General features: G+C 40.5%; 1 protein-coding gene across 7 annotated transcripts in view; it reads right to left on the minus strand.

The window, feature by feature from the left end:
• Positions 1 to 1,767: 1,767 nt before the first annotated feature.
• The window catches only part of Phtf2 (putative homeodomain transcription factor 2), a 114,769-nt gene continuing 92,111 nt past the window's right edge, over positions 1,768 to 24,425 (minus strand). For 5 of the 7 annotated variants that reach the window (XM_040735128.1, XM_040735127.1, XM_021233443.2 and 2 more), the window contains 10 exons: positions 24,191 to 24,346; positions 22,129 to 22,347; positions 14,531 to 14,659; positions 12,599 to 12,871; positions 12,147 to 12,278; positions 10,329 to 10,415; positions 8,211 to 8,366; positions 6,671 to 6,766; positions 4,522 to 4,647; positions 1,768 to 4,082 (listed from right to left, as the gene is read on the minus strand). In XM_040735128.1, coding sequence (XP_040591062.1) covers positions 4,062 to 4,082; positions 4,522 to 4,647; positions 6,671 to 6,766; positions 8,211 to 8,366; positions 10,329 to 10,415; positions 12,147 to 12,278; positions 12,599 to 12,871; positions 14,531 to 14,659; positions 22,129 to 22,347; positions 24,191 to 24,346 — 1,395 coding nt within the window. In that variant the 3' untranslated portion in view covers positions 1,768 to 4,061. Of the gene's footprint in view, positions 4,083 to 4,521; positions 4,648 to 6,670; positions 6,767 to 8,210; positions 8,367 to 10,328; positions 10,416 to 12,146; positions 12,279 to 12,598; positions 12,872 to 14,530; positions 14,660 to 22,128; positions 22,348 to 24,190; positions 24,347 to 24,425 lie in introns of those variants that run through there. The other 2 variants (XM_040735129.1, XM_040735130.1) reach the window with 2 other exon arrangements.

Raw genomic sequence — 24,425 nt, forward strand, 5'->3', positions numbered from 1 at the left:
GTTATTTTGCTTAACGTAACTGAGTCCCACCCTTAGAAAAGTAACCATGTCCTAGTTTCCTATAGAAGACTTTGCCTCTGTCCTTCAGATAAGGAGGGGGCATTGGATATTTTAACACAAATGGTTTGTCTTGCAATTCTTGTTAATTGGCCTGGGCCACTACTTATTTGTTCTTGAGAAAGGGGAAGAGTGAGTCTCTACATAACTTTTCTCAGCTCCTGTGCCAAGCATTTAGTTCGTGTCCTTACAGACTCTTTTCATAACCCCAAAGACCGGTATTAGTGCCCACAGTCTACAGCTGAGAAAACCAGAGCTTGGGGAGTGGGGTGAAGGAGGGGTAAACTGAAGTATGACACGTCTATATGAAAAATGACATAACAGCAAATCTCTGCAAGTCTGAGGCCAGGCCGGTGTACTGGTGTAGTGACCAGGACAGCCAGGGCTACGAAGAAAAAAAAATGCCATGATGAAATCCATTACTTGCTTTAAATTTAAAAAAGAAACCACAAGATGAGAGGTTGAAGAAGGTGTTCTTTGAGGGGGCACAGTCAAATGAAGCAGAGAGGCCATGGCAAGGTAAACTGTCACCCTTATCCTACTGAGGCTGGCTAGTTTATACACAAGTTCACGAGAAACACGGGCAGGTAACTTTTCAGTTTCTTTGTTCATCCCAGAGTATTTTCTTATGGTTAAATATTTTGATTAGTTACGAAGGAAGCAACATGACAGACGCCAGCACAGACGACACCTGTGCATTCCGTCATTACCTATGCAACCTTGGACAAGCTTCACCTGTGTGGCCTGTTATCTGTCCACTGGGACCTTTGCATGAGGCAGTATGTAAGGGTCTTCTCTATTCCAGTCATTCTTCTGCTCCTTAGAAAGCCCATGTCAACATGCTTAGAGTTCCCAATTCCATGTCATGTTCTACAGAAAGAAATAAGATGCCAGGAAGGAAATGACAGAGCACACCAAGCCATCACGTGATAACGCTCCCATAAAGTTTCTCACTGCAAGTTTTGGATGACTTCCTGGGTTTCCAAAGAAGTGGAGGGTCCTGAAAGACGGGTGCACCAGAAGGGGCCACTGCTCCTTGCCCTTGGTACCTCTCCCGTCATCTTCACTCTTTCTAATATCCTTTTTGGAAAACTTACCTGAATTCCAGGAACTGCTTAAGCCAACTAAACCAAAGGAAAGCATTTCTGGAGGCCATTTCTCAGAAGCTGACATCCCACTACTGAGCTCTGCTGGGTTCAGAATGACAGGAATCTTGCAGGGCAGTGCTCCAACTTGTGGACTCTCCTGCTATTTGGATAGAGCGTCAGGCTGAGTGATAGACAGTCTTGGTTGGTGTTTCATAGAGAATGTGTGGAGGCACTCTGTTGAGGTAGGTTTGAAAGCACACTTGACTATTCTTGCAGAAGCCTGAGCACCAAGGACACTTGTGTTAATTAGGTAACATATGTTGACCATGATCTCTCAGCGTGATTTATGGGGAAAACTGTTTAAAATATCACTGTCCTGCTACTGAACTTCAGTATCTTGGGCCACAGTTGGTTTTCTACATTCCAGTACAAAGGGCAAGTGTTACCCATGAAAGAGCGTCCGGTGTGTGTACTGTTCCCTATCATGTTATAAGGACTTGAACAAAATCCAGGGGTCAAAAGATTGTTAAAACTTTATTTTTACTGCCCCTTGTCTACAGCTACAGCAAACACAATGTCATCCCAGACATGTCACTTAAAACAACATGCACAGACGCACAACTGTCAGTCATAGGATGTTTTATTTTGAACTTGCCGTTCAAATTTTCAAAAACAACACGTGGCAAAGAAACAGCACACAACATCTGCTGTAATTCTACCCCGGAACTACTCTTTCTCTATGACGTGATACGTTACAATCTCAGCTCCCTACAGTCACGGCATTCTTAAAGGCAGCTGTGCCATCTTACTGCTTTGACATGATTCTGTTAACATTATTGACTCTGAAAACCCTTTCCTTTTAGTACTCTACCCACAGCAATGGCACGGTCAATGCATCATGCTGTTGACAGGTATACTGTACATCAACTCCCAACTCCACGTCAAACACAACTGCAACCTAAAGCAAGCATTTTCCTAAATCAGTACACTCTGCCACTTTTCTCAAAAATATCTCCATTCTGAAATAAGCTTTTGTAAGATACAATAATTGTCTTTTTATTTCTAACAGAACTCATGCTGTACTTTTTTTCTCAAAATATATCTGATATAATCTGTGCAAAATGTTAAGTTCTGTATAGGTATGTACCTCATTTTGAAAAAGTTTATAAAATAGAGCGCCTAAAAACAACCTCAACATTAGACAATAGAGGAAGAAACATATCAGACAAAGCCTAACTCGTCACGTGAGAGACTAAGTATGTTCTTAAAGCTCCAGTAATACATTCCTTGACAGTCCTCAGAGTGCACTTTGGTCATCAGTGGGCGTCAGAACACAGGCAAACGGAACCAATGCTGTCTGCTGCTTCCTACACAGAGCACTCTACAATGAGGCTGCACCGAGGCTGCTGAGGAGTGAACGGGCAGAGAGCAACACCGCACGGCTCTGTTCTCTGCACATTCCTGATACTAAGAGTGATTTGTCAATTAAACTGCACCAATCAGACACATTATTTACAATTAATTATTTAAATTCCTTAAAATAGACTAAACATATGGATATATTCAATATGACTTTGCACCAAGAAAATTCTAGATTGTTTCAAATGCTTGGCTTAAACAAAACAATCACAAAAACATTTTGTTTCATGTAATTAATTCTTAAAACACTACTGATTGTACAAATGTAACATCTTAGAATCAAGGCCAGATGCAGGGACTATCATATCTGCCCTAATTCCTGAACAGGAAACATGATAAGCTCCCTCTGGACACTTGACAAGTTATTGAAGGGAGAGAAGCTAGCTTTCCATGTTAAAAGCGTCTAAAAATAGCCCTTATATAACGGAGCTGGAGGAGGGGTGCACCAGATTAAAACCAGAGGCTAGGAGTGGTAGAATGAAGCCATCTTTTCAGGAAATTTGGAAATTTGATAACTAGCAATCAAGTAAATATTTTGTGGTTCTTAACTTGTTTCTCAAGCTTCACTTAAGTGTGGGAGGAGCAGCATACGCTATAGTGTACCACGGGAAATTCTTCTGAGTAAACGTAACATACTTTAGTGACAGCAGGAGGCACTTCACTTGTGAGATGAGGTTGGACCTCACTCAAAAGGATACTGTATTATGCCCTAGTACACTGTAACATATCCCACATAAAGACACACACCAAAAGTAACAATTTTAAAAAGTGCACATTTTGAGCATGCACAGTTGGAGCTGTGCAAACAGCTCAGTGTTTCAAATAAATACATTTATTACTAATCAATTTTTATCAAAATATTTTACAGTATGGTAACCATTTACAATTATTGCTCTATTAAGAGTTTTTTTTTTTAATCAAAGAGCACTTGTTGACCTGTTACATAATACCACATATTAATACTGAAGGGTGCTTCAACTGTAGCTTAGTCAGTTTAGATCCCAGCATTGTTCTGAAGTATTTCAAGAGCGATCCTGAGTGGATCCTGGTTTACCAAGGAACAAGCTCTCTGTGTTTAGTTGATTGCAACGCACTATTTCAGAGCTGAAGTCTTCATCAAGTAAGGCAAGTTCACGGCATTAATGGAGAAACAGTGCTTAGAGATGGCTTCTATTTTCACAATTTGTCAATTATGTATGAACAATTACCAGGACCTCAAGTATCTGGATCAGTTTTGTCACCCTTTCAACAACTAAGAACTTCAATGCTTCAAATAGACTAAAATGTAAAAAAAAAAAAAAAAAAAAAAGAATGAAAGAAATACACACACAACAACAAAAATAGTCAATAGGCAAAATAAATATAAGAATTGCACAGTACAGCCTGATGTAAACACTTGGTTCCCGGCAGACTCGGGAGCAGAGCCAGCGACTGGGTGCAGACAGCTTCAGCAGCACTCGTGTTCTGGGAGCCGAGCCACGCCTTCGTCTCTAACCGTCATGATTTAATCTTCCACAGCTACAGAGGAAAGGGACGAGTCACGTCACTAATAACGTGGGAGCTGAAGCGCACACGCGCCCAAACTGCACACAGGCGCAGAACATGCGGTTTCAGCTCCTGCGACCTTCTGTCAAAGGCTCATCTCCAACAGGTGAAAACCTGAGAGACGTCAATATACATCGAATGCTCATTTAGTATGCTCTTTCTAGCCCTTACCAACATTTGTACATGCATTCGAGGGTGTACTCGCTGTATATAAATCATACATTTTTGGCTAACAAAAGAAAATGACTCTTCTGTTCCAAATTAGAAGTTCTATCAAATATGAAACTCCATGAGTATATGTAAAGTCCCTGAAGTTAAATTGTAGCCACTGTTACTAACTGCACAGACTTGCCAAAACAAACCCACATGCATGTGAAATGTCAAAAGACAAGCAAATCTCACAGGCTTTTACCTTTAAATTAAATCCAAGCAAGTCACTGATGACACCAGAGACAGCTGACAGGATGACAACCTGGGTAATGTTGTACAGCAGCGGGTTCATTGTGAGTCCATACAATCTAAAGGGACTGTCCAATTCCTAGCAGAGCAGACACGATCTTAGTCTTAGGTCCTGTAACAATTTTCAGTTTAACGAAAGCCCCAATATGCAAAAGAGATTTTAAAAAAATCACTATCCAAGAAGTTACAAATTATGGGTAGTTTAGAAAATACTAAGTTACCTAAATTTGAAATATGTAAATTTTAATGGTGGTATTAATTTCTTTCAAGAAAAGTGACTTCTTTTAAAATAATTTTTCTTGATACAAACGAGTGCCTAGTAAAGTCTTGGCCTTCCAGCTACAGGAGGTTAGAGGGTTAGTTTAGGAATAAGAGGCAGAACAGAGCTGAGAACACTACTCACTTCCATTGGAGTCAACTCATCCTCAAATATACAATGAACTAATTCATTGGATGATTCAAATATTAAAAGGTCTATTATAGAGCTTTTGCTGGGCTTTGGGAAGGTAAAATTCAGTCCTTAAACTGAGGGACTTTAAAGTTTAGTAAGCACACAAATAATAAAGTGAGGTCCTCCACCAGCGACATTCAGGCTAGCCTATGAAGACAAGGCAGGGCTCGAGGAAAAGCTAGGCTGGAGAGATTCTACTGAGCACTGGGAGAGCCCCAACAAAGGGAGGGCACCGACTCCCAGGCCGGGCGTCTCCTTAGGCAGACTTGCATAAACCCACACTGGAGGGAGGTAAGTGTGGAGGATGGAGCACAGCTAACATCAGAGGCAGGAGGGCTGTACGTTCTGTGTGTCAGACTCTTGAGTAAGAGACAAAGGTCTCGCTCAGAGGGTACTGAGAGCAAAGGAGGATTCCCGGCTAGTGACAGTGAAAGAAAAGGTACAATTCACACTCAGGCCCACGTCCTGGGTTAGCTCACAACGTGAGGGCTGCGCCTTGAGCCTCTCTCTCTGCCCTTCACAGGGTAAGTCCCTGCTGTTGGCCACAGGGCACCCTAAAGATACCCAATACAAAAGCAGCAAGCAAGCAGAAAACCGTCAATCCAAGGTCACTTTTGAGGGGAAAAAAGGTGGGAGAAGATATATGTCTGCATTCATTTGCTTATTTAAAACCTACCATCTTCCTCAAGATCCTTTTCAAGAAAACTGTAAAAGGAAAGCGTTCAATAATTGCCTATTTTATTATCCCTCTATGTCGTACCTCCTCTGAATCTCTCTGATGTCCAATTTCCCATGAGTCATAGTGTTTATTCACTTAACACTTTAGTTGACAGAGGACTAACTCTATCACTGAGTCACAACTCATTTCATACCATTCTCTGAAAACTTAAAACTCTAAGTACTATGCTTGATAAGTTAGAAAAATTAATAATCTTAAATAGATTTTAGTTTTAACAAAGGAAAGCAATGCCATGACACAAAGGTTAAAATGTCCTATTGTATTATCCCCAGAGATCCAGGCATGGTGGACACCTGTAATCCCAGCACTCGGGAAACTGAGATAGGACGTTGCCACAAGTTTGAAGTCACCTTGGGTAACACGGTTAATACTGAGCCAATCAGAGTTACATAGCAAGATCCTGATGCAAAATTAATACAAGACTTTTTTTTTAATTCTCAAGGATATTATGACACCAAACACACTATTACAGTCTTTGATGACTCAAACTTATTTTCAAATTAAATAATTACTGACAATATGTATATATATAACAATGACTATATCATTGTTTTTTAAGCTAATGTGGGTCAAGAGGAGACTGCTCTATGAAATCTCTATGAAATACAAAATGAGCAACTTCTGAGTTAACTTTTAATCTTTTGTGAAATGTTTCCTAGTATTCTAGATGAAATTGATTAAACACATATACATACACAGCAAAAAGCAGCAGTATGCCTTAACATACTTTTCAAAGAAATTATTTGGATTACTTGAGCATGGAAAAACAAAACAATGCTGCAAAAATGTGTCCTCATGTGACTTGGAAGCGACTTAGGTAACGGTGTCAACTACATACAAGGCAGGATCCACAGAGACTAAGACACAATGTCAGAACGGCACATTCCTCATCCATTTCAACTCTGTTCTTACCTTCAACAGCTTTGTAGCCAGCTTTAAAACATTATTCACAAGTGTCAGCTCCTCCTTTTTGTTAGGTTTCTTCTCCATTTTCAAGTAGAGGTTTATCTTTATATAAAAGAGCCCCGTAGGCAAAGTCATTTAAAACTGTGACATATATGCTTTTCTTTCGCAGTGCTGAGGACTGAACCCAGGATCTCATGCATACTACAGAATCATTGTACCAATGAGTTAGACCCCGCCCACAAATGCATTCTTAAACAGGTCTGACAGTCACCACAACACTAACAGTGGATCTCTGGGTATTAACATTACAAATAATTTTAATATTTATACATTATTATACATTCCAAATCTTATAATAAACTAACTTTATAATAAGAAAACTCTTAAAAAGGTAGACATTGTATTCTCAGGGCCAGATCAACTTAAGAAAATAAATAGCAACAGAATAAACTCAGCAAATTGGCTCATGATTTTCTGAATTATGAAAGTAATTGGATATTTGCATATCTTCGTCATTTACTCTCTAGTAGATGCTCTGGGTACCTGCGCAGTGGTCCCTCCCCTGAAAAGGCTCTGATTACACTGTGCTTACCCGCCTGATCCATCTTCCCACTCTACCCAGGCAGCCACAACCCCAACAAGAACCAAGTTCCAGGTGCTATGAACCGGACAGTTGGTAATGTTAAGGATACAAGTCATAACAGGCAAACCCAAACCGTGTGTAAGCCAGCACAGGACAGTGGTCTACGGGGGAACTGGACAGGAGACACAGGAGGAGGTGAACCGAGAAGCCATCAGCTTCCCAATAAATTCAAGGAAGTGGACCCAGTGGCCTTAGAGATGGTTACCTTTAGTGATAACTCTCTCCTTCCACCTAATTTAGCCTATTGAACTATTGTATATTTAAAATACAGGTTCTTTCTAACTAAAATATTCAAACAAAGCAAAGATTTCTTTTCTACAATTCCTATGAAATAGCAAGAGAACTATTTACCAGACTCATAAAATCAACTATCAAAATTATTATACTTTCTTCTTTCTGCTAAATAAAAATTTAGATTTACTCTAATGTGGTTCTGTTACAATGCAAAGCCACCATAGCCCACTAATGATTTAAATCTATCATTTTTATAAATACTACTTCCTCCCAAATGAAAATGGAACATAAAAACAGCAGATTATAAATTAGAATCAAGGCAGAAACACTGAAGAAAGGCTGTGTACTATCAAAATTTAAACATAATGTCACAGTATGAATGACCTCAATTAAAAAAATATGCTCCTGAAAATTAGGAAATAAGCAAAAAAATGTTTTAAATTAATATGTACATGGGCTGATCTGAGTTGGACCCCTGGAACAAACACGATAAAAAGAACTGAATTTTGCAAGTTGCCCCCCATCCGTGACTGACTGTCTGTCTGTCTGGTCTCTGTCTCTCTGTGTGTCTGTCTGTCTGTCCTCTCTCCCTCCCTCTCTCTCTCTCTCTCTCACACACACACCTGGATTGTAGACTACAAAAATTTATTTATAAAAGAATCAACTCACCTGCTCTGTAAGTAGTATTGAGGTATTGCTGTATTTTTTACTTGTTTCCGATCCGAGGAGCACAAACCGCAAGAGGAACAGTGTCAAGGAGATGCACCAGATCACCAGCTCCCAGTTGTAGTGACAGTCGAGGAAGATCTCGTGCATGTGGAGCAGCTGGAAGCGTGGGAGAAAACCGTGGCAGCAGCAGTGTGAGCAGCTTACTTCATTTCAGAACAAAACGCCACTTTATATGCTCATAAATGTGGCATTATGTTTTTAGAACATATTTATCATGAGGTATTTACATATACCAGAAGTACAGTGTGTGTAATATCCAATAGCTATGGGTTCTGCTACTTTTTAATCTTAATATTTTACAGTATTTACTTCAGATTTAAAAAATTATTCAAATTCAGTTGAAACTTTTATATTTTCTTTGTCCCTATTGGTATGTCTGAACTAACACTTGACTCTACCCCAAGGTAAATTTTGCTTCTCTCTTCCATGCAGGTTTTTTTAAATAAAGATTTATATATTATATATACAGTGTTCTGTCTGCATGTATCCCTGCAGGCCAGAAGAGGGCACCAGATCTCATTACAGATGGTTGTGAGCCACCATGTGGGTGCTGGGAATTGAACTCAGGACCTCTAGAAGGAGAGCCAGTGTTGTTAACCTCTGAGCATCTCTCCAGCCTCTCCATGCAGGCTTTTAGTAATTAAGAAAAAAACCTATTCATCCTGTGGTTATATTTCTCCTCTCCTAGTACTGGGCACCCAGGGCTTTACAGGCTAGGTAAGTGTTCTATCAATCTATCATGGTGGCATATCATAACCTTCAACACTCACCTTTAAACTGTTATTTTACTTATATCTTGACTTTTACATCAGTATTTCCACATTATCCGGCATCATCATTATCCGGCATCATACTCAATTTACTGTCTTCCTCCCACCCACCCACCCACCCACCCACCCACCCATCCATCCATCCATCCATCCATCCATCCATCCATCCATCATCATCATCCATCCATCCATCCATGCATCCATCATCATCCATCCATCCATCCATGCATCCATCCATCCATCATCATCATCCATCCATCCATCCATGCATCCATCATCCACCATCATCCATCCTTCATCCATCATCATCATCATCCACCATCATCCATCCTTCCTCCTCCATCATCATCCATCCATCATCATCCATCCTTCATCCATCCATCATCTATCCATGCAGCCACCCATCCTGCCTTCCTCCCTCCCTCCCAGAAGGAGTAAGGGAGACACATGCACATGTCATAATGCACGCCTGTGTGATGGTCAGGACAAGCCTCAGGAATCAGTCCTCTCTGTCTACCATGTAGGTTCTGGGGCCTGAACTCACATCATCATGCTCAGAAACAAGGACCTTTGCCCACTCCGCCATCTTGCTAGCTCTAGTTTGGTTTTGATTCTACTGAACCTTGTTTCTAAGATTTGTCCATGTTGAAACATTCAGCTTTGAATTAGTTCATTTTAACTCCTATAAATTACAGTAAAAGGATCAACCATAATTATTTTAGACTGCTCCAACAATTAACATTCATGCTGTTGTCAATTTATCATCAACAATGCAACAGTCTTGTGTCTCCTTGTCCACATACACAAGGCTTCTGTTAGGTATTAATATGTAGGGCTAAATCTACAGTTCATGGATAGTCTCTTTCGACTCTCTAAGATAGTGCATATTTGTTCATTTCTAAATAGTGATACCACTTCATACTCAGTCATGTTTCAAATTATGCCTGCTCTTACTTTTGTTTACCCTCATTCAACTTTTTAACACATGCCACCCTCGTGGGTGTAAACCGAGCACTCATTACTTTAATCTTACCTGTCCCTGATACTTGGAGCCCTCCTCTGATCCATGGGCATCAGGCACAGATATAGTGTACCTATATACATACATGCAGGCAAAACACTCATATACATAAAATAAAAATAAATCTTTAAAAATTTTGTCTAGTGGTTTGTTGACATTATTGCTTTACTATTAGAAGTGTGGTAATTGAGAAACTTAAAAGTTATGTTTAGAAACTGAGCATTTATCTAGTGGTGGTTGATTTCTACATGTAACAAGTGAACTCACCTGAGCACAACAGATAAATACAACTGAGATTGTCAGTAAGAAAGCAGAGGAAACAATGACATCAACTGATCTCTGAGGACCTCGACGCTAGGGAAAGAAAAGAAAAACACTTTTAAATATATGTGCTAAACAACAATTTCCACGCTTCCAGTTAAGGTGTTACAGGTTGGTCATAACTCACAACTTGCCAGATGAATTGTAAAGTGTTTATTTAATAGTCTCATAATTTGATAATACTGTAAATGCTATGTCTGCATAGCACATATTCATTAGTATAACTCTTTTTGCTCAACACTCTAACCATTTATTCAACAACTGCTTGTTGGGTTTATGCTCAACACTGAGCACTGTGCTAGGTGCTCCGGATACAGCAGGGAGCATAGCTCACCAAAGCCCCTCCCACACAGGGCCAGCAGCGGAGAGAAACACCGAGCCACGAGAACAGGTATATACTGGGTGCTCTGAGGTCAACGTCAGGGACACTGATTCAGATTTGTGGGGTTGTTCCTAAGAAATTGGCACTTACAGCATCTACACAACAAGAACAAGACGGCATCTTGCACTCTCCTAGGCAAACAAACAAACAAACCCATAGAGCAGGGAGGGTCACCGTGTAGTTACAGAAGAAATGAGAAGGCTGAGAGGAAATGGTTTCCCGTGAGCCAAGAGACAGGAGAGCAAGGCCTTGATCACAAACAGCAGTCAAAGCACATTAAGGTAAGAGAGGCCTTCTAGAAAGGTGTAAGAACCGTATGATCAAATCTGTTTTTAAAAGATCTCTCATGGCAGGCCAAAGACAATGAGAGAAGGAATCCTAACCCTGAAGAACCAATTGCAAACTGGCTTTCATAGGCCAGTGTAGACGACTAATGGCTTCAATTAGGGTGGTAGGCATGGAAATAAAGGGAGGTGGACAGATTTAAGATGTATTCTGGGAGCAGAAAGGATGGGGACCAGAGACAGACTGAATGTCAGAAACCAAGAGAGAAGTTGCAAGGTTAATTCTAGATCTAACTAAGAATAAATGGAACACGGTTAACATTAAATGTTTTCTGAATAAACATAAAAGAACATAATGCTTACATAGGGTTGGGAATACAGGGAGATTTTAAATGGGCTATCACTAAACCAAGCAAGAAAATCATACTCACCCTCCATAAAACATAAACGTAATAGTGAGGGGAAAAATGTCAATTTGCAGCATTTCCTAATATACACTGAGTTAAATTTAACAAGTCAAAGTGATAAACAGAACAATGAAATTTAAAAATGTAAGAGCAAATAATATTTTCTACTGTTTTCATTGTTACTTCAAAATAAAAAGCTTTATAGATGCAGGTGGTTGGACTCTTAGTTTTGGAAGAGCATTACTCTCTCTCATACACTGTTTGCTTGAGTGGCCTGAGCATGCCTGGGCTCTCCATACATACTAAAACCACTGCTATTTACTGTAAACCAGAGTCCCCAAGGGAAAAGCCATCCTTAACATTAACTCAGGTGTTTTCCTCTCCTAGTGGTCTAGTTTCCACACTTCCCTTCCACAGATGGCAGGATTCTTCAAAAGATCAAAGGAAGGAGCAGCATGGAGACTGACTAAAAGAGAAGGAGGTCTCACTGGTTAGATTCCTCCAGATTGGTTGTTAAGTAGTGGGCTCCCTCTGCTGGCTTGTGATAACCATTCTAGGGAGAAACAAAATCCTCAATGCAGCCTTCGAGTGAGACACTGTTGACTATACTAACCCCCATACCTGCAGACAAGAAACTGGAACTACTGGGAAGGACAGAATGTTAAAAGTGCATTTATCAATAGCTTTCTACCTTAAGATAGGAACGGAGAGATAGCCACATTTTTATATTCTGTACTTTCTTCAACCGGAAATGAGGAACCTCAGACTTCCGAGCTCTCCTTGCAGATGTCAAATGTCCAAAGAGTTTTGCAAAGAGCAATCGCTAAAAAGCATCAAGATAAAGATTATTATATAAAATATTGCATAATTTAAACAATTATTGTACAAAACATACTATACTTAAAAACCAATCTTGAGGACTCTAACCAGTGAGACCTCCTTCTCTTTTAGTCACTCTCCATGCTGCTCCTCCCTTTGATTTTTTAAAATATAATTTATACAAAATATAAATTGTTATGACTTAACATAAAAGCAAAATAAAAATAATTACACCAGTGTTTCATGAAATAGTAGCAAAATACTTAAGGAATGCTTGGGAGTGCTATGGAAAGGGTAAATTACTATTCTTCATGTCATACTCACTTGTTTATATGTTCTCTCTGCTACACACAGCAGAAAAAAGAAGATCCATACAAGAGATACTCGAACCACAAAACTTATCAGGACCATAGAAAGAACCATGACATCTTCGTTAGAACCAAATGCAATCACATAAAGTTCTGAGGCAGAATGGGCTGTGAGTTGCTCCAAGTCTGTTGCTTGGGACAGTCGAAAAACAAATGGAGTTAAGCCCAGGATCAGGGAGATGGCATTTCCAAATATCTGATATCCTATACCTGGCACATGGTTGTTCACCTTAGAAAGTAGGGGCGGAGGGGAGAAGAAAGTACACATAAATCAAATTTAAAGTAAAACAAATTTCAATGGAATTTTACTTTTTATAATACAATTTAAAATGTTTTAATTTACTACATTTTGAAATAAGCCTATTCTACATTAACTATAAGATCTCTAATTCATAAGTAGATATGAGAGGAAGATCAGTCTTAGATATTGAAAAAATCTATGCATCTTATTATTTTAAGTTAAGTTGAGATCAATAGTAAATTAAACCCAATTTGCTCAAGGAAAACAAAATAAGGAGCTAGTGGGACGGTGTAGCAGATAGACATCTGTCATCAAGCCTAATGACCTGAGTACAATCCCCTAGGACCCACACGATGGAGGAGAGAGCTGATTCTCAAAGTGTCACAAGCATACTGTGACACATGCATGCCAGACCCCCAAACAATACATGTAATTCAAACAAAAATAAGTTGCCAGTGGTGGCGCACGCCTTGAGTTCCAGCACTGGAGAGGCAGAGGCAGGAGGATCTCTGTGAGTTGGAGGCCAGTCTGGTCTACAGAGTGAGTTCTAGGACAGCCAGGAATATATAGAAACCCCATCTCAAACCAGTCCCCAGCCAAAGAAAATTAAAAAAAATTACTATTCAATAAATCTTTAACTTGTATTTTTCTTCTGAATTCCGTATGTAAATAAATGCCTCCTTAATAGCATCTAATAAGACAGAAAACGAGATAAAAGAAATTAAAACAGGAGGAGAAAAGGTAAGGAAATATAAAAGTGAAAAATATTAAGTGCAGAAATATGATTTTTAATATGCTAGACTGGTAAAGTGAATTGTTACAGAGTCTTTAATCTCCCACACTCAGTAGTCAGACTGAGTTACCTCACAGCTCACAGATTAGAGCACGTCTAGGGTTAAATCCCCAAGATCCCTGGTAACTGGTTTTATTCACAGTGACAACAGTGATCTTAAAGCTGCTAATCTCTAGATGCAGTTATGTGAATTCCTGCCCTACTCAAAGTAATGACTAGAGTCCTATTAAAATAATGTATGGCAGCAATAAAGGAAATAATTCAATGGAAACGGAATCCCTAGTATTTGTACCAAACTCCAACCATTGGAGAGTTTGACCACTGGCTGCATTATTCCTTATGTCTAAGCAGGCAAGCACAGTACAGATTCCTTGAGTTTTAGATGCTGATACACACACACACACACACACACACACACACACACACACACACACACACACACACACACCATTGGAAGGGGAGAAAACAAGTTTACACTGTGGCATCTATTCCAAGGCAACAGAAGTGTTAAAGGCCAGAGTGGGACCATGAGATGACACAGTGGGGACAGACACTTGCTGCATAAGCCCGGTGCTCTCGGTTTGATCCCTCAGAACGCATGCACCGACGGAAGAACAGGACAGCCCCCACAAAGCTGCCCTCTGTCCCCCACAACTAAGTTGTGACTCACGCACACACACCCTACCTCCCCTTCAAATCACTGTTTAAGGCGGGGCCAAAAGGAAGAAAGATGGCTATTTTCCAGAGTGAAGAAAGGGGTCGTGAGGAGGTTATTAATATTTGGGTAATCAATTTATATACTAACAGCCACTACATTTACCCTTTACCTAGAAGAACACAAATGAAGAACTCACTCTGTTCATGATCATTCCACTGATTTCAAGTACAGACATGTCTGCTTTCTTACAGTCGTTGCCTTCCCATACGATAGCACTGATTTTTTCTAATCCTGGGTGAGAACTATGAAGCCAGGGCAAATGACTCTACAAAAAAGGACAGTAGAAAGCATTGTCACATTTTATAAATGGAACACATTTACCTTTACATTAGCCATATCTATGCACATAAATTTAGCTACATTAAAACCTCAATTTAAAATTATACATTAAACAGATGACATAAAATTGCAGTTGTTAAAATGCAAAACTTTAACAAATACCCTATCATTTAGATACACAGCAGAGTATGTTAGCAAAAGTTGTCACCAGTCTACCTAAGGCTAAAGAACATGAATGGCAAATGGCATGCCGACTGCTGTCCACCTTATGATCATTCGTTACTAAGTACGACAGCTGAGATGTTTGGAAAGCTGCATGATTTAATCTCATGCTAGAAGAGATTCTCCCTCATTTACTTTATCAAGTGGTCTAGTTACGTTTGCAGTATTTGAAAACAGCATTTATTTCTGGAGAGGATTAATTAAGCCTTTTTATTTTTCTCAGATAAGGCAAACATTCAAAGGAGAAATATAAGTAATTACAAGTATTCTTTGAAATACAGTATCTCTCAATGTTTCAAAAATAATAAGACTTTAGTATGAAGCACCAAATGTCTAAGTTTGGTGTTTGCTTTGGATATGCATTAAAGCAGTGAAATTAGAGAAGATGACAGCTTGGCTGCAGGTAGCAACACAAGCAACGAACTCTTTGACAGCAGCAGAGAATAACCTAAGACACAAGCTGGGTAGGGATAACCTGCTTACATTCTACGAACTCTCTGACAGCAGCGAGAATAACCTAAGACACAAGCTCGGTATGGATTACCTGCTTACATTCTACGAACTCTCTGACAGCAGCAGAGAATAACCTAAGACACAAGCTGGGTAGGGATAACCTGCTTACATTATAGTATCTCTAACTCACATTCTCTCAAGGGTTGATATATTTCCCACATTTTATATAAATGATATATTTGGCATTGACTGTAACCAGAGGAATATCATCAATATATTGATGACACTGTAATATTCCAAAATATTTTCATAATTTCGAAATACAATTTTTCATACAAGGGGGATAAAAGGTGCACCGGTAAACTTCAACTGAAGTCTTAAAAAAATCAGTAATATATAAAAACGAAGAGGAAATTTTTATCTTCTCTAAATACTTTCATGGTCTTTATACATTTCACCATTTGAAGGGCTAACAAGCACTGAAATAGTACTGCTGTCAATTTACTTAAAGCGGTGTTTCATAACTTGCTGACAAACAATATGTGCCAGTTTGGAATAGAAATAATTTTGCTGTCAAAATATGCATCATATCTTCTCTGAAATACACTAGCATCAAAAGCCTCCAGGAAAGGACTAGAGACGTTGCTTACAGGTAGAGCGCTGGCTAGTGTGTGGAGTTCAGTCCCTGGCACTCTGAAGCAGGGAGGGGCTCTGGGGCATGAGATACATAGAAACTCGAGTGACAAGCTGAACACAGGAGCGTCCAGAGGCCTGGCTGAGCAAGTCATTTCTCATGGGTGTGCCAAGGTGACCCCAGACCCTGTCAGACTGACAGCTAACCAGCACAGGATGGGAAGGAAGTCGGGAAGTCTGGAAGGCCAACAGATTCTAGCCAGGTCATAGCAGGTTTCTTCTCAAGTCTCCCTGTGTAACAGAAATCACACGTCTGCTCACTATACTAAGACTGCATTAGTACAATGGAGGTCAGTCTAGAGACAGAAGAAGAAATCAGCTTCTTTGCTGCTCTCAAAGTATTTCTCCCCAGTTACTTTCGCAAACATTTGACTTCATTTTCTTACGGCCAACAGGCAAGAGAGAGGACGGTCATTAGAAATGGTCGATTCAGAGTTAATCAAAAGAACCCTGTATCTCTCATTATAGATGTGTTTCTGTCTGAAAAACATATACAGCATGTAGAGAGCATCGTCATATGAGATCCTATCCCATAGGGCTCAGGAGAAACTAAGAGCAAGTAATTGCAGTTTATAACTTCGTCATCTGGCACTGCAACCTGGCGTTGCCTCAAAAGTTGTGCTGAGTAGCATGTGGAGCCATCATGGGTCATATGTAGCCTGTGTAGGTTGGACACATGAAGTTTGAAATTCTTTTCAATTATTATTTTTATCTTCATTCCAGATCTCCAGTGCTTTGCTTTTATCTTCATTCAAAATAAAAACCTTTAATTGCAAAGATGTTATGTTTTATTTCAAACAAATTCACTGACAACTGCTTTACTGGTGTTTCAAGTAAGGGAACATAGTCATTAATATCTAGTTATACCTACTGGAAAATAATGAATATGGCTTTTTATTTCACTATACACCCAGCCGTAATAGCAGAGGAAAATTTTCTTCTAGAAAATGTTTGTTGCTATTTACAAATAAAACTATGTATTGGTGATATTCTGACAAGAACATGCCCATCCAAATGCTCACTGTTCTTCCCAAGGAGATTTCCATTTTGATGGTAAACAGAAAATGATCTTGCAAACCAAACCAGGCCTACAGCCAGACAAGCAAACAATATGGTAGCTTTTTCACAAAGGAAGCTAATTTCTATTGCCTGACAACTACTAAGACTGAAAATTATGAGCCTTCTAGAAGTCTGAGAGTATAAAATTGTATAGAAAAAAAAGCCTTAATCCAAAATCAATGCTAATTAGTATAAGACACCACCTAGACATGCAGAGGTTTTTCTTAAATCTCATTGAAAAACAAAAGGATGAATCAAACAGGGCCAAATTATTAAACAATTTTATTGACAGCTTTGAAAAGTTCTATATGCTATTTTTGATGTGTCTTCTTTCAGGCATTCACAGCTAGTGTTTACTAAAGATTACTCTGCACCCAGTGAGACGACACGGCAGAATCACACAGCCCTGGGTGCTGTCTGACTGCTTATGGACTCACAGGCATTTCTCACCCCCTCCAGCCCACGGATCGGACTCAGTGGCCCAGGTGGACATGGGCCTGCCTCCTTACACACAGCATCATGTAGTCTCAGGGACTGTTCCGATCCAGGGACCCTCACTATTCCCATGGCCACACCAGTCAATGCTGCCTCTCTGACCTGACCAGGGAGGTCTCTGAAGCCTTCAACTTTAAAGCATGTGTTCCCTTAAACATAACTCCCCTTTCTTGGCCCAGCTGCCATCTAGATTTCTACTGAAACATTATTCCAGGCATCCCTTCTTGGTTCTTTTTCCTCCTTAGCAGCCCCAAGCATCCTGGGTCTCAGAAAACAGAAGCCACCAAGATTTTCACTGCCTTGCCCATTCTATGCACCCCCCTTTCTGCTACCCCAGAGCTCGTGTTTACCCTGCCAACAACTGGGCATTGCCTTCTTTCATAACTCCTTTCTTTATTCCCACTAGCTTCCTCTTGCGTACAAATGTGCTCCATGTCTCACATCTCAGACGCACGCTTTCCCTCTTAACATGTGCTCCATGTCTCACATCTTAGACGCACGCTTCCCTCTTAGCATGTGCTCCATGTCTCACATCTTAGATGCACGCTTCCCTCTTAGCATGTGCTCCATGTCTCACATCTTAGACGCACGCTTCCCTCTTAGCATGTGCTCCATGTCTCACATCTCAGACGCACGCTTCCCCTCTTAACATGTGCTCCATGTCTCACATCTTAGACGCACGCTTCCCTCTTAGCATGTGCTCCATGTCTCACATCTTAGACGCACGCTTCCCTCTTAGCATGTGCTCCATGTCTCACATCTTAGACGCACGCTTCCCTCTTAACATGTGCTTCACGTCTCACATCTTGGACGCACGCTTCCCCTCTTAGCATGTGCTCCATGTCTCACATCTTAGACGCACGCTTCCCTCTTAGCATGTGCTCCATGTCTCGCATCTTAGACGCACGCTTCCCCTCTTAACATGTGCTCCATGCCTCATATCTTAGACGCACGCTTCCCCTCTTAGCCTCCTGCTCAGCCACTGCACGTCTGCACGCGTCCATGCTGCGTCTCACAGCGCTCAACAGACTCTAACTGGCTCTGCGAAGGCCGCTGCCCCCGTCACTTTGCAGCAGGCCTGGAGTCAAAACCAATGGGTATATTCCTTTTTTTTTTTTTTTTTTGGTTTTTTCGAGACAGGGTTTCTCTGTATTGTCTTGGAGGCTGTCCTGGAACTCGCTCTGTAGACCAGGCTGGCCTCGAACTCACAGAGATCCGCCTGCCTCTGCCTCCCGAGTGCTGGGATTAAAGGCGTGAGCCACCAACGCCCGGCTATCAACGGGTATATTCTTAAAGCAAAACTTTCCTTCAGCTACCCAGGGAGTTGACTTTATCTAATTTACCTTTCTTCTCAATTTGCTAAGTGAAACATTCCAGGTAAACTCGGAAATTATTCTGTATACTTCTCTAGTTAATCGTCAAGTTCCACAAGTCTACATTTCATGCTTATTATTCCCTTGCATGTTTTTAATATCCCAAGTGAATGCTTTAATTCATAAATACACTGTTTTGAATGCTTTAAATTTTTATAAAAACGGTACTACATAGTTTTTCAAATTGCTTTCACTACAAAAAACATCCAAATGTATACTTCAATTTATGACTGAAAATTTATACTCACACAACTTACTCATGCTGCTATGTGGTCAGATTTAACTTCCCTGCTATAAACTGCTTTGTAACAAGGTCTGCTCTATGAGCTTTATTCCTGTTTGTCGTGCTGCCCATCATTGCAGCAAAATGCCTAGAAAAAGCACCTCAGGGAGCAAGGTTGCAGTCTGCCACAGCAGGCAGGATGTGACTCTGGGAGGGTGCTGGGCTGTGGAGTCCTGAGGAAGCAGGAGAGGGGAAACGCCGACACCGAGACGGCTTCGTTCTTTACTTCCAGTCTGCTATGCTTAGGGTGGCTCTTCCCTGCGCAGATAGATCAGTGTCTGCCCCAACACACCCAGTCTTCAAGGGGACTCTGAATCCAGCTAGGCTGATAATCATCACAGCCTTGTTAGCTTCTCTCCCTCATGCCCAGGGCTCCTCTGTGTAGCCCAGGCTTGCTCTGTAGACCAGGCTAGCCTGAAACTCACAGAGATCCAACTGCCTCTGCCTCTGAGTGCTGCCTGGCCTCTTAAATGAGTTGAAATCTGATCAGCATGAAGTAGTGTCTAGTTGCTCTAAATGTCATTTGCCTGACCACTAACCAAACTGGCCATATACTACAAATCTCCACTCATGCCCTTGTCCCCATAAGCTACCTCTTCAGATCCTTTGATTTTTCTATCGAGTCCTCTCCCTCTCCCCTCCTCCTTTCTCTTTCCTCCCTCCCCTTCTCTCTCTGTCTCCCGTTTTTGAGACAGTATCTCACCAGATGACTGCCTGGCCTGCAACTGTCTTTGTAGACCAGGCTGGTATCCAACCCAGGGAGGCACTTGCCTATGCCACTGGAGTAAGCGCTAGTGTTCAAGCCATATGCCAGGATCATTTGTTTTTTTAACTAGTCCTCTACAGTAGTTCTTTCTCTCTGCACAGCAATACTTTGACAGCTAAGATGTTACAAACATCTTCTGAGGACTGTCTTTTAATAATTATGACTTAATTTGCAAGTCAAAGTTTCTTAAACAAAGACATTCATAAGTACCCAATTTTGGTTTGCATATGCTTTGGACATCTTGTTTATGAAAACGCTGGTGAACTGAAATAATGAAGATGACTATTCTATTTTCCTTCTAGATGTTTTAGACTTTCCCCTTTACACTTAGCAACTATGTACAATAAATTTCAACGATCTTATGGGGTTATCTTTTCCTCACTGAGTATTAATGCTATTTATGCCATACATTAGGATCCATAAGAGCACAAATCCATGTCTAGATTTTTCTATCCTACTCTCAATTTAAACTAAACATTTATATCTGTAAGGAAAATCCATCTATTATCATTTCAAATGGTTTTATTTGTTTTTCCAAGACAGGAATTGTCTAACAGCCCTGGCTTCTACTCTGTGTTAAAGGCAGAGTCTCACTATGTAGCTCTGGTTGCTCTGAAAACTGGATACCCAACTGCCTCCCAAAGGCGGGGTTTAAAGACGTGTGCCAAGACACCCAACAATTTTTGCTATTTTTAACATTTCATTCTTTAGCCAGTGCAAATCCAACCAAAACCTGGCCGACAAATGAACAATAAAAGTAAAAGCAGGATAATGGACACTTTCACAAGGTACCTGCTTTTAAGATCCTAAAATTAGGCTCAGAGCTTGCTATCTACAGTGCAAGGATACAGGAAGGGGAGATTTTACCAGAACTGTACAAAGAGTACTGGGTAAGCCATCCAGACTGTAAACTATGTCGCAGCTAATGGTTCTTGGTACCACTCTTAATCAGATGAACAAAACCACCTTCTGTCTCTAGTTTTTATGGATGTACTTGTTTTTGTTGACAACATTTGATAAGAAGCTGGCTGAGAGAAAGTAAGTATATAGAAGGGTAAGGGCTTGTGTAAGTGAATGGGGAGCTGTATACAGGAGTGAGCGCACACACAATTGTCTACACAGAGGTCAGACGTCAACCTCAGGTCCTACCCATCTTACTTTAAGAAAATGGCTCTCTTGCTTGCCTTCAGCTTGCCCAGCAGGCAGGAGCCACACCCTGCTGCTTCTGTCTTTTTAAATACAGGTGCTGAGGCTTGAAATCGGGTCCCCATGCTTGCCGGGGTAACCACTGCACTGCACTGCCCAGGGTAAGGACTGGTGAGTGACAGGTTAAGATGCCATTTACCAAGATTCTGAGTACAGTGAGAAAGCTTATAAAGGAAGATGGGGCACTGACGGGCATTAAAAGGATTCAGCACAGTCCCCGACTCAACAGTACTTTTCAGCATCTTAGGTGTGACTAATCCAAAACGATATGTACACTAAGGGTTCAGAATAATAGGTTTAATAGAAAAACATTATCTACACCATCTCTATTTTCACATTACTTATGTAGTAAAGGAATAATAGGTTTAATAGAAAAACGTCATCTACACCATCATCTCTATTTTCACATTACTTATGTAGTAAAGGAACAATACGTTGAATATATATGACAAAGTAATGCATATTGGAATCTTACTTTTTTAAACTGTTTTTATTGAGGCTAATGGAAAGTGTAAACTTACATGAGTGAATTTCTATTGGATAATGTGACTATGGGTGCTTAGTAATACAAATTTGATACTCATGAAAGACAGATATTGAGTCATAATATTAAAGGCAGAATTTAGGCCAAGGTGTACACAGACCTAAACAGGAGAAAACAATTAGTGCGTCTAAAACAGACTGACCCACAAAACTCCACCTGTTATTTCAGGAACGTCTGTGTGAAAGATGAGAAACAAGCACAATATACCGAGACACTACATTCTAAGGAAGCCAGACCACAAAAGCACCTTATGAGTAGTCATTCCATTGACAGTAAGCCTCCTGTCACCTCTGTAAGATTTGTATACACATTCACAGGAGCTTGTCCGATAGCCCCACATGATCCACCGCTGTAAACTAACCTGGTGAAAGGGGTCGTCTCTATATTCTTTTTTCACACAGGGGTTAATCTGAGGATTCCCCACATCTGTCTCACTGGTACAAGATGAATGGCATTCTGCACAATGTAACAAGTCTTCCCATAAGACATCTTCTGTTTCGGATTCTGGCCTTGTGCTCTCAGAATCCTGTCTGGAACTTGAACATCGAGAGCTGCAACTAGTACCCGATTTAGGGGCATCCTGAAATCAAGATATTCTTTGACATTAATACAATTTGTGTATCCTTTCCAACTCAAAGGATTTTTTCAGAACCATACATTTCTACCTGTCCTAAAACAACAAATGTACTGTCATAGGACCGTGGAAAGGGCAGGAAAACATTGTAAGTACAGAGTACAGGATATCGGATGTGCGACCCCAAGGGGTCATGATCCACAGGCCGAGATCTGTTCTAAAGGTTTGTTCTCTCAAGACATGTCATTTTCTACGGTCAAATTTGGAGGAGCTGAACACAACTGTTTAATCATCACTTATTTTTAAATCTAAGATTTCAGTTTAATCAATGTTTACTGTCAATGATAAATAGGCTAAAATGTTTTAAAGCAATGTTTATTTTAAAATCTAAGGAGAAAAATGCTCTGCTCCTCAAGAATTCCAATAGTAAGATCACAGGAACAAGAATCGTGCCCGAGTCGGGACTGATTATGCAGGAGAGTCCTCTACCTCCCTTCCAGCACACTGAGAGAGGGCTGTGTGAAAGGAACTCTCCCAGCAGCCTGGAACTACTCGTGTTCTGCCCAAGCATAACACTTGATGTTTTTCTTCATAAGTTTACCTCAAAATTGTCCAGAAAAAAATTTGTATAATTTGAAAAGACTACAAGGTAATACTGGCTAAGACATAACACAGGGGTAGATCTTTGGAGCCAGGCAATGAAATTTCTTGCTGTGGAATAGTCCTCTTGAACACTGTAAAGAACTGTTACTCGAACTGGTTTAATAAAATGCTGACTGGCCAGTAGCCAGGCAGGCAGTATACGTGGGCAATCAAACTAAGGATGATGGGAAGGAAAAGGGCAGAGTCTTAGGAGACACAGAGAACAAGATGGGCATGATGTACTAAGAAAAAGGATCGCCAGGTGGCAGAGCATAAATAAGGAATATGGATTAACGTAAAATGTAAGCGCTAGTTAGTAATAAACATGAAGTATTTGTAGAGCATTTTTTTTTATTTGCTGAGCATTTACAAGTAATATTAAGCCTCTGAGTCAATTATTTGGGAAGTGGCTGCAGGACATCTGGGAACAGGCGTGCGGGAGAGAAACATTTGACTACAATTTCTTGTCCATAGAAAGTAAACATTAAATGAAATGAAATTATTTTCTATATAAATAGTGTTAAGCTCTAGGGACGTCAGAAAGTTGAGGAAGCTTTGAGAAAACCAATAAGTAATTTTTTAAAAACAGAAAAAAATGGAATCTGGAAAATTACAGGATATTGTAGTATGGGAGAATTAGTAACTGACAACAGCAACATGAAAGAAATCACTTCACTCTAGGGAACTGTGACGACACTGCTACAGGGTTAGCAAACTGCCTCAGTTGGTCAGGGTACTTGGCAGCAAGCCTGACCGTACCTTGACAACCTGGGTCAGACAATCAACTCTTCCGGGTTGTTCTCTGAACTCCACAAGAACAACAAGGGCAGCCCTCCCCCAGACCAGGAAACAAGTAACAACAGTAAGCAACCACAGAAGTACATGGGGCTTCACACAAAATGAGTGTGCATGGACGGCTGCTGATCATACACTATCCAACATGAGTGTAAGACAGAGCTGGGTGTGGCACACGCCTTTAATCCCAGTACGCAAGAGGCAGAGGCAGGTGAATCCGAATTGGAGCTAGCCTTGTCTATGTAACAAGCTCCAGGACAGTCAACAGAGTTACATAGTGAAACCCTGTCTCAAAAATAAAGGATTGTAAAACAGTACATATTTATAATGGTGGGAAATATTTCAATAGCAACTCAATTACTGAAGTAACAAAACAGGTATCTGTGCATTTATGGAAGGTCAAACTGTATACCTCATTTGCATAGTGCTTTTTGTAATGGTGAGGCTTTCTATTTCGAAGACTGCTTTCAGCAGCTCTGTCCCCGTGACAACGCAGTGCGTACCCCGTCTCAGGACCTTCCTCACTGGACACTTCATCAGAGACATTTGTTATCTTTCTTTGCGCATCCTAGTCGGGAGTAGACAAAGAGCTGTAAGTCACTTTTGAGTGAGCGCTGAGCTTTAAGAGGGCAAGGCATAAAAATTAT

The sequence above is a fragment of the Mesocricetus auratus genome, unplaced genomic scaffold (assembly GCF_017639785.1).
Source record: "Mesocricetus auratus isolate SY011 unplaced genomic scaffold, BCM_Maur_2.0 Super-Scaffold_100043, whole genome shotgun sequence".
In the NCBI taxonomy this organism is placed as follows: Eukaryota; Metazoa; Chordata; class Mammalia; order Rodentia; family Cricetidae; genus Mesocricetus; species Mesocricetus auratus.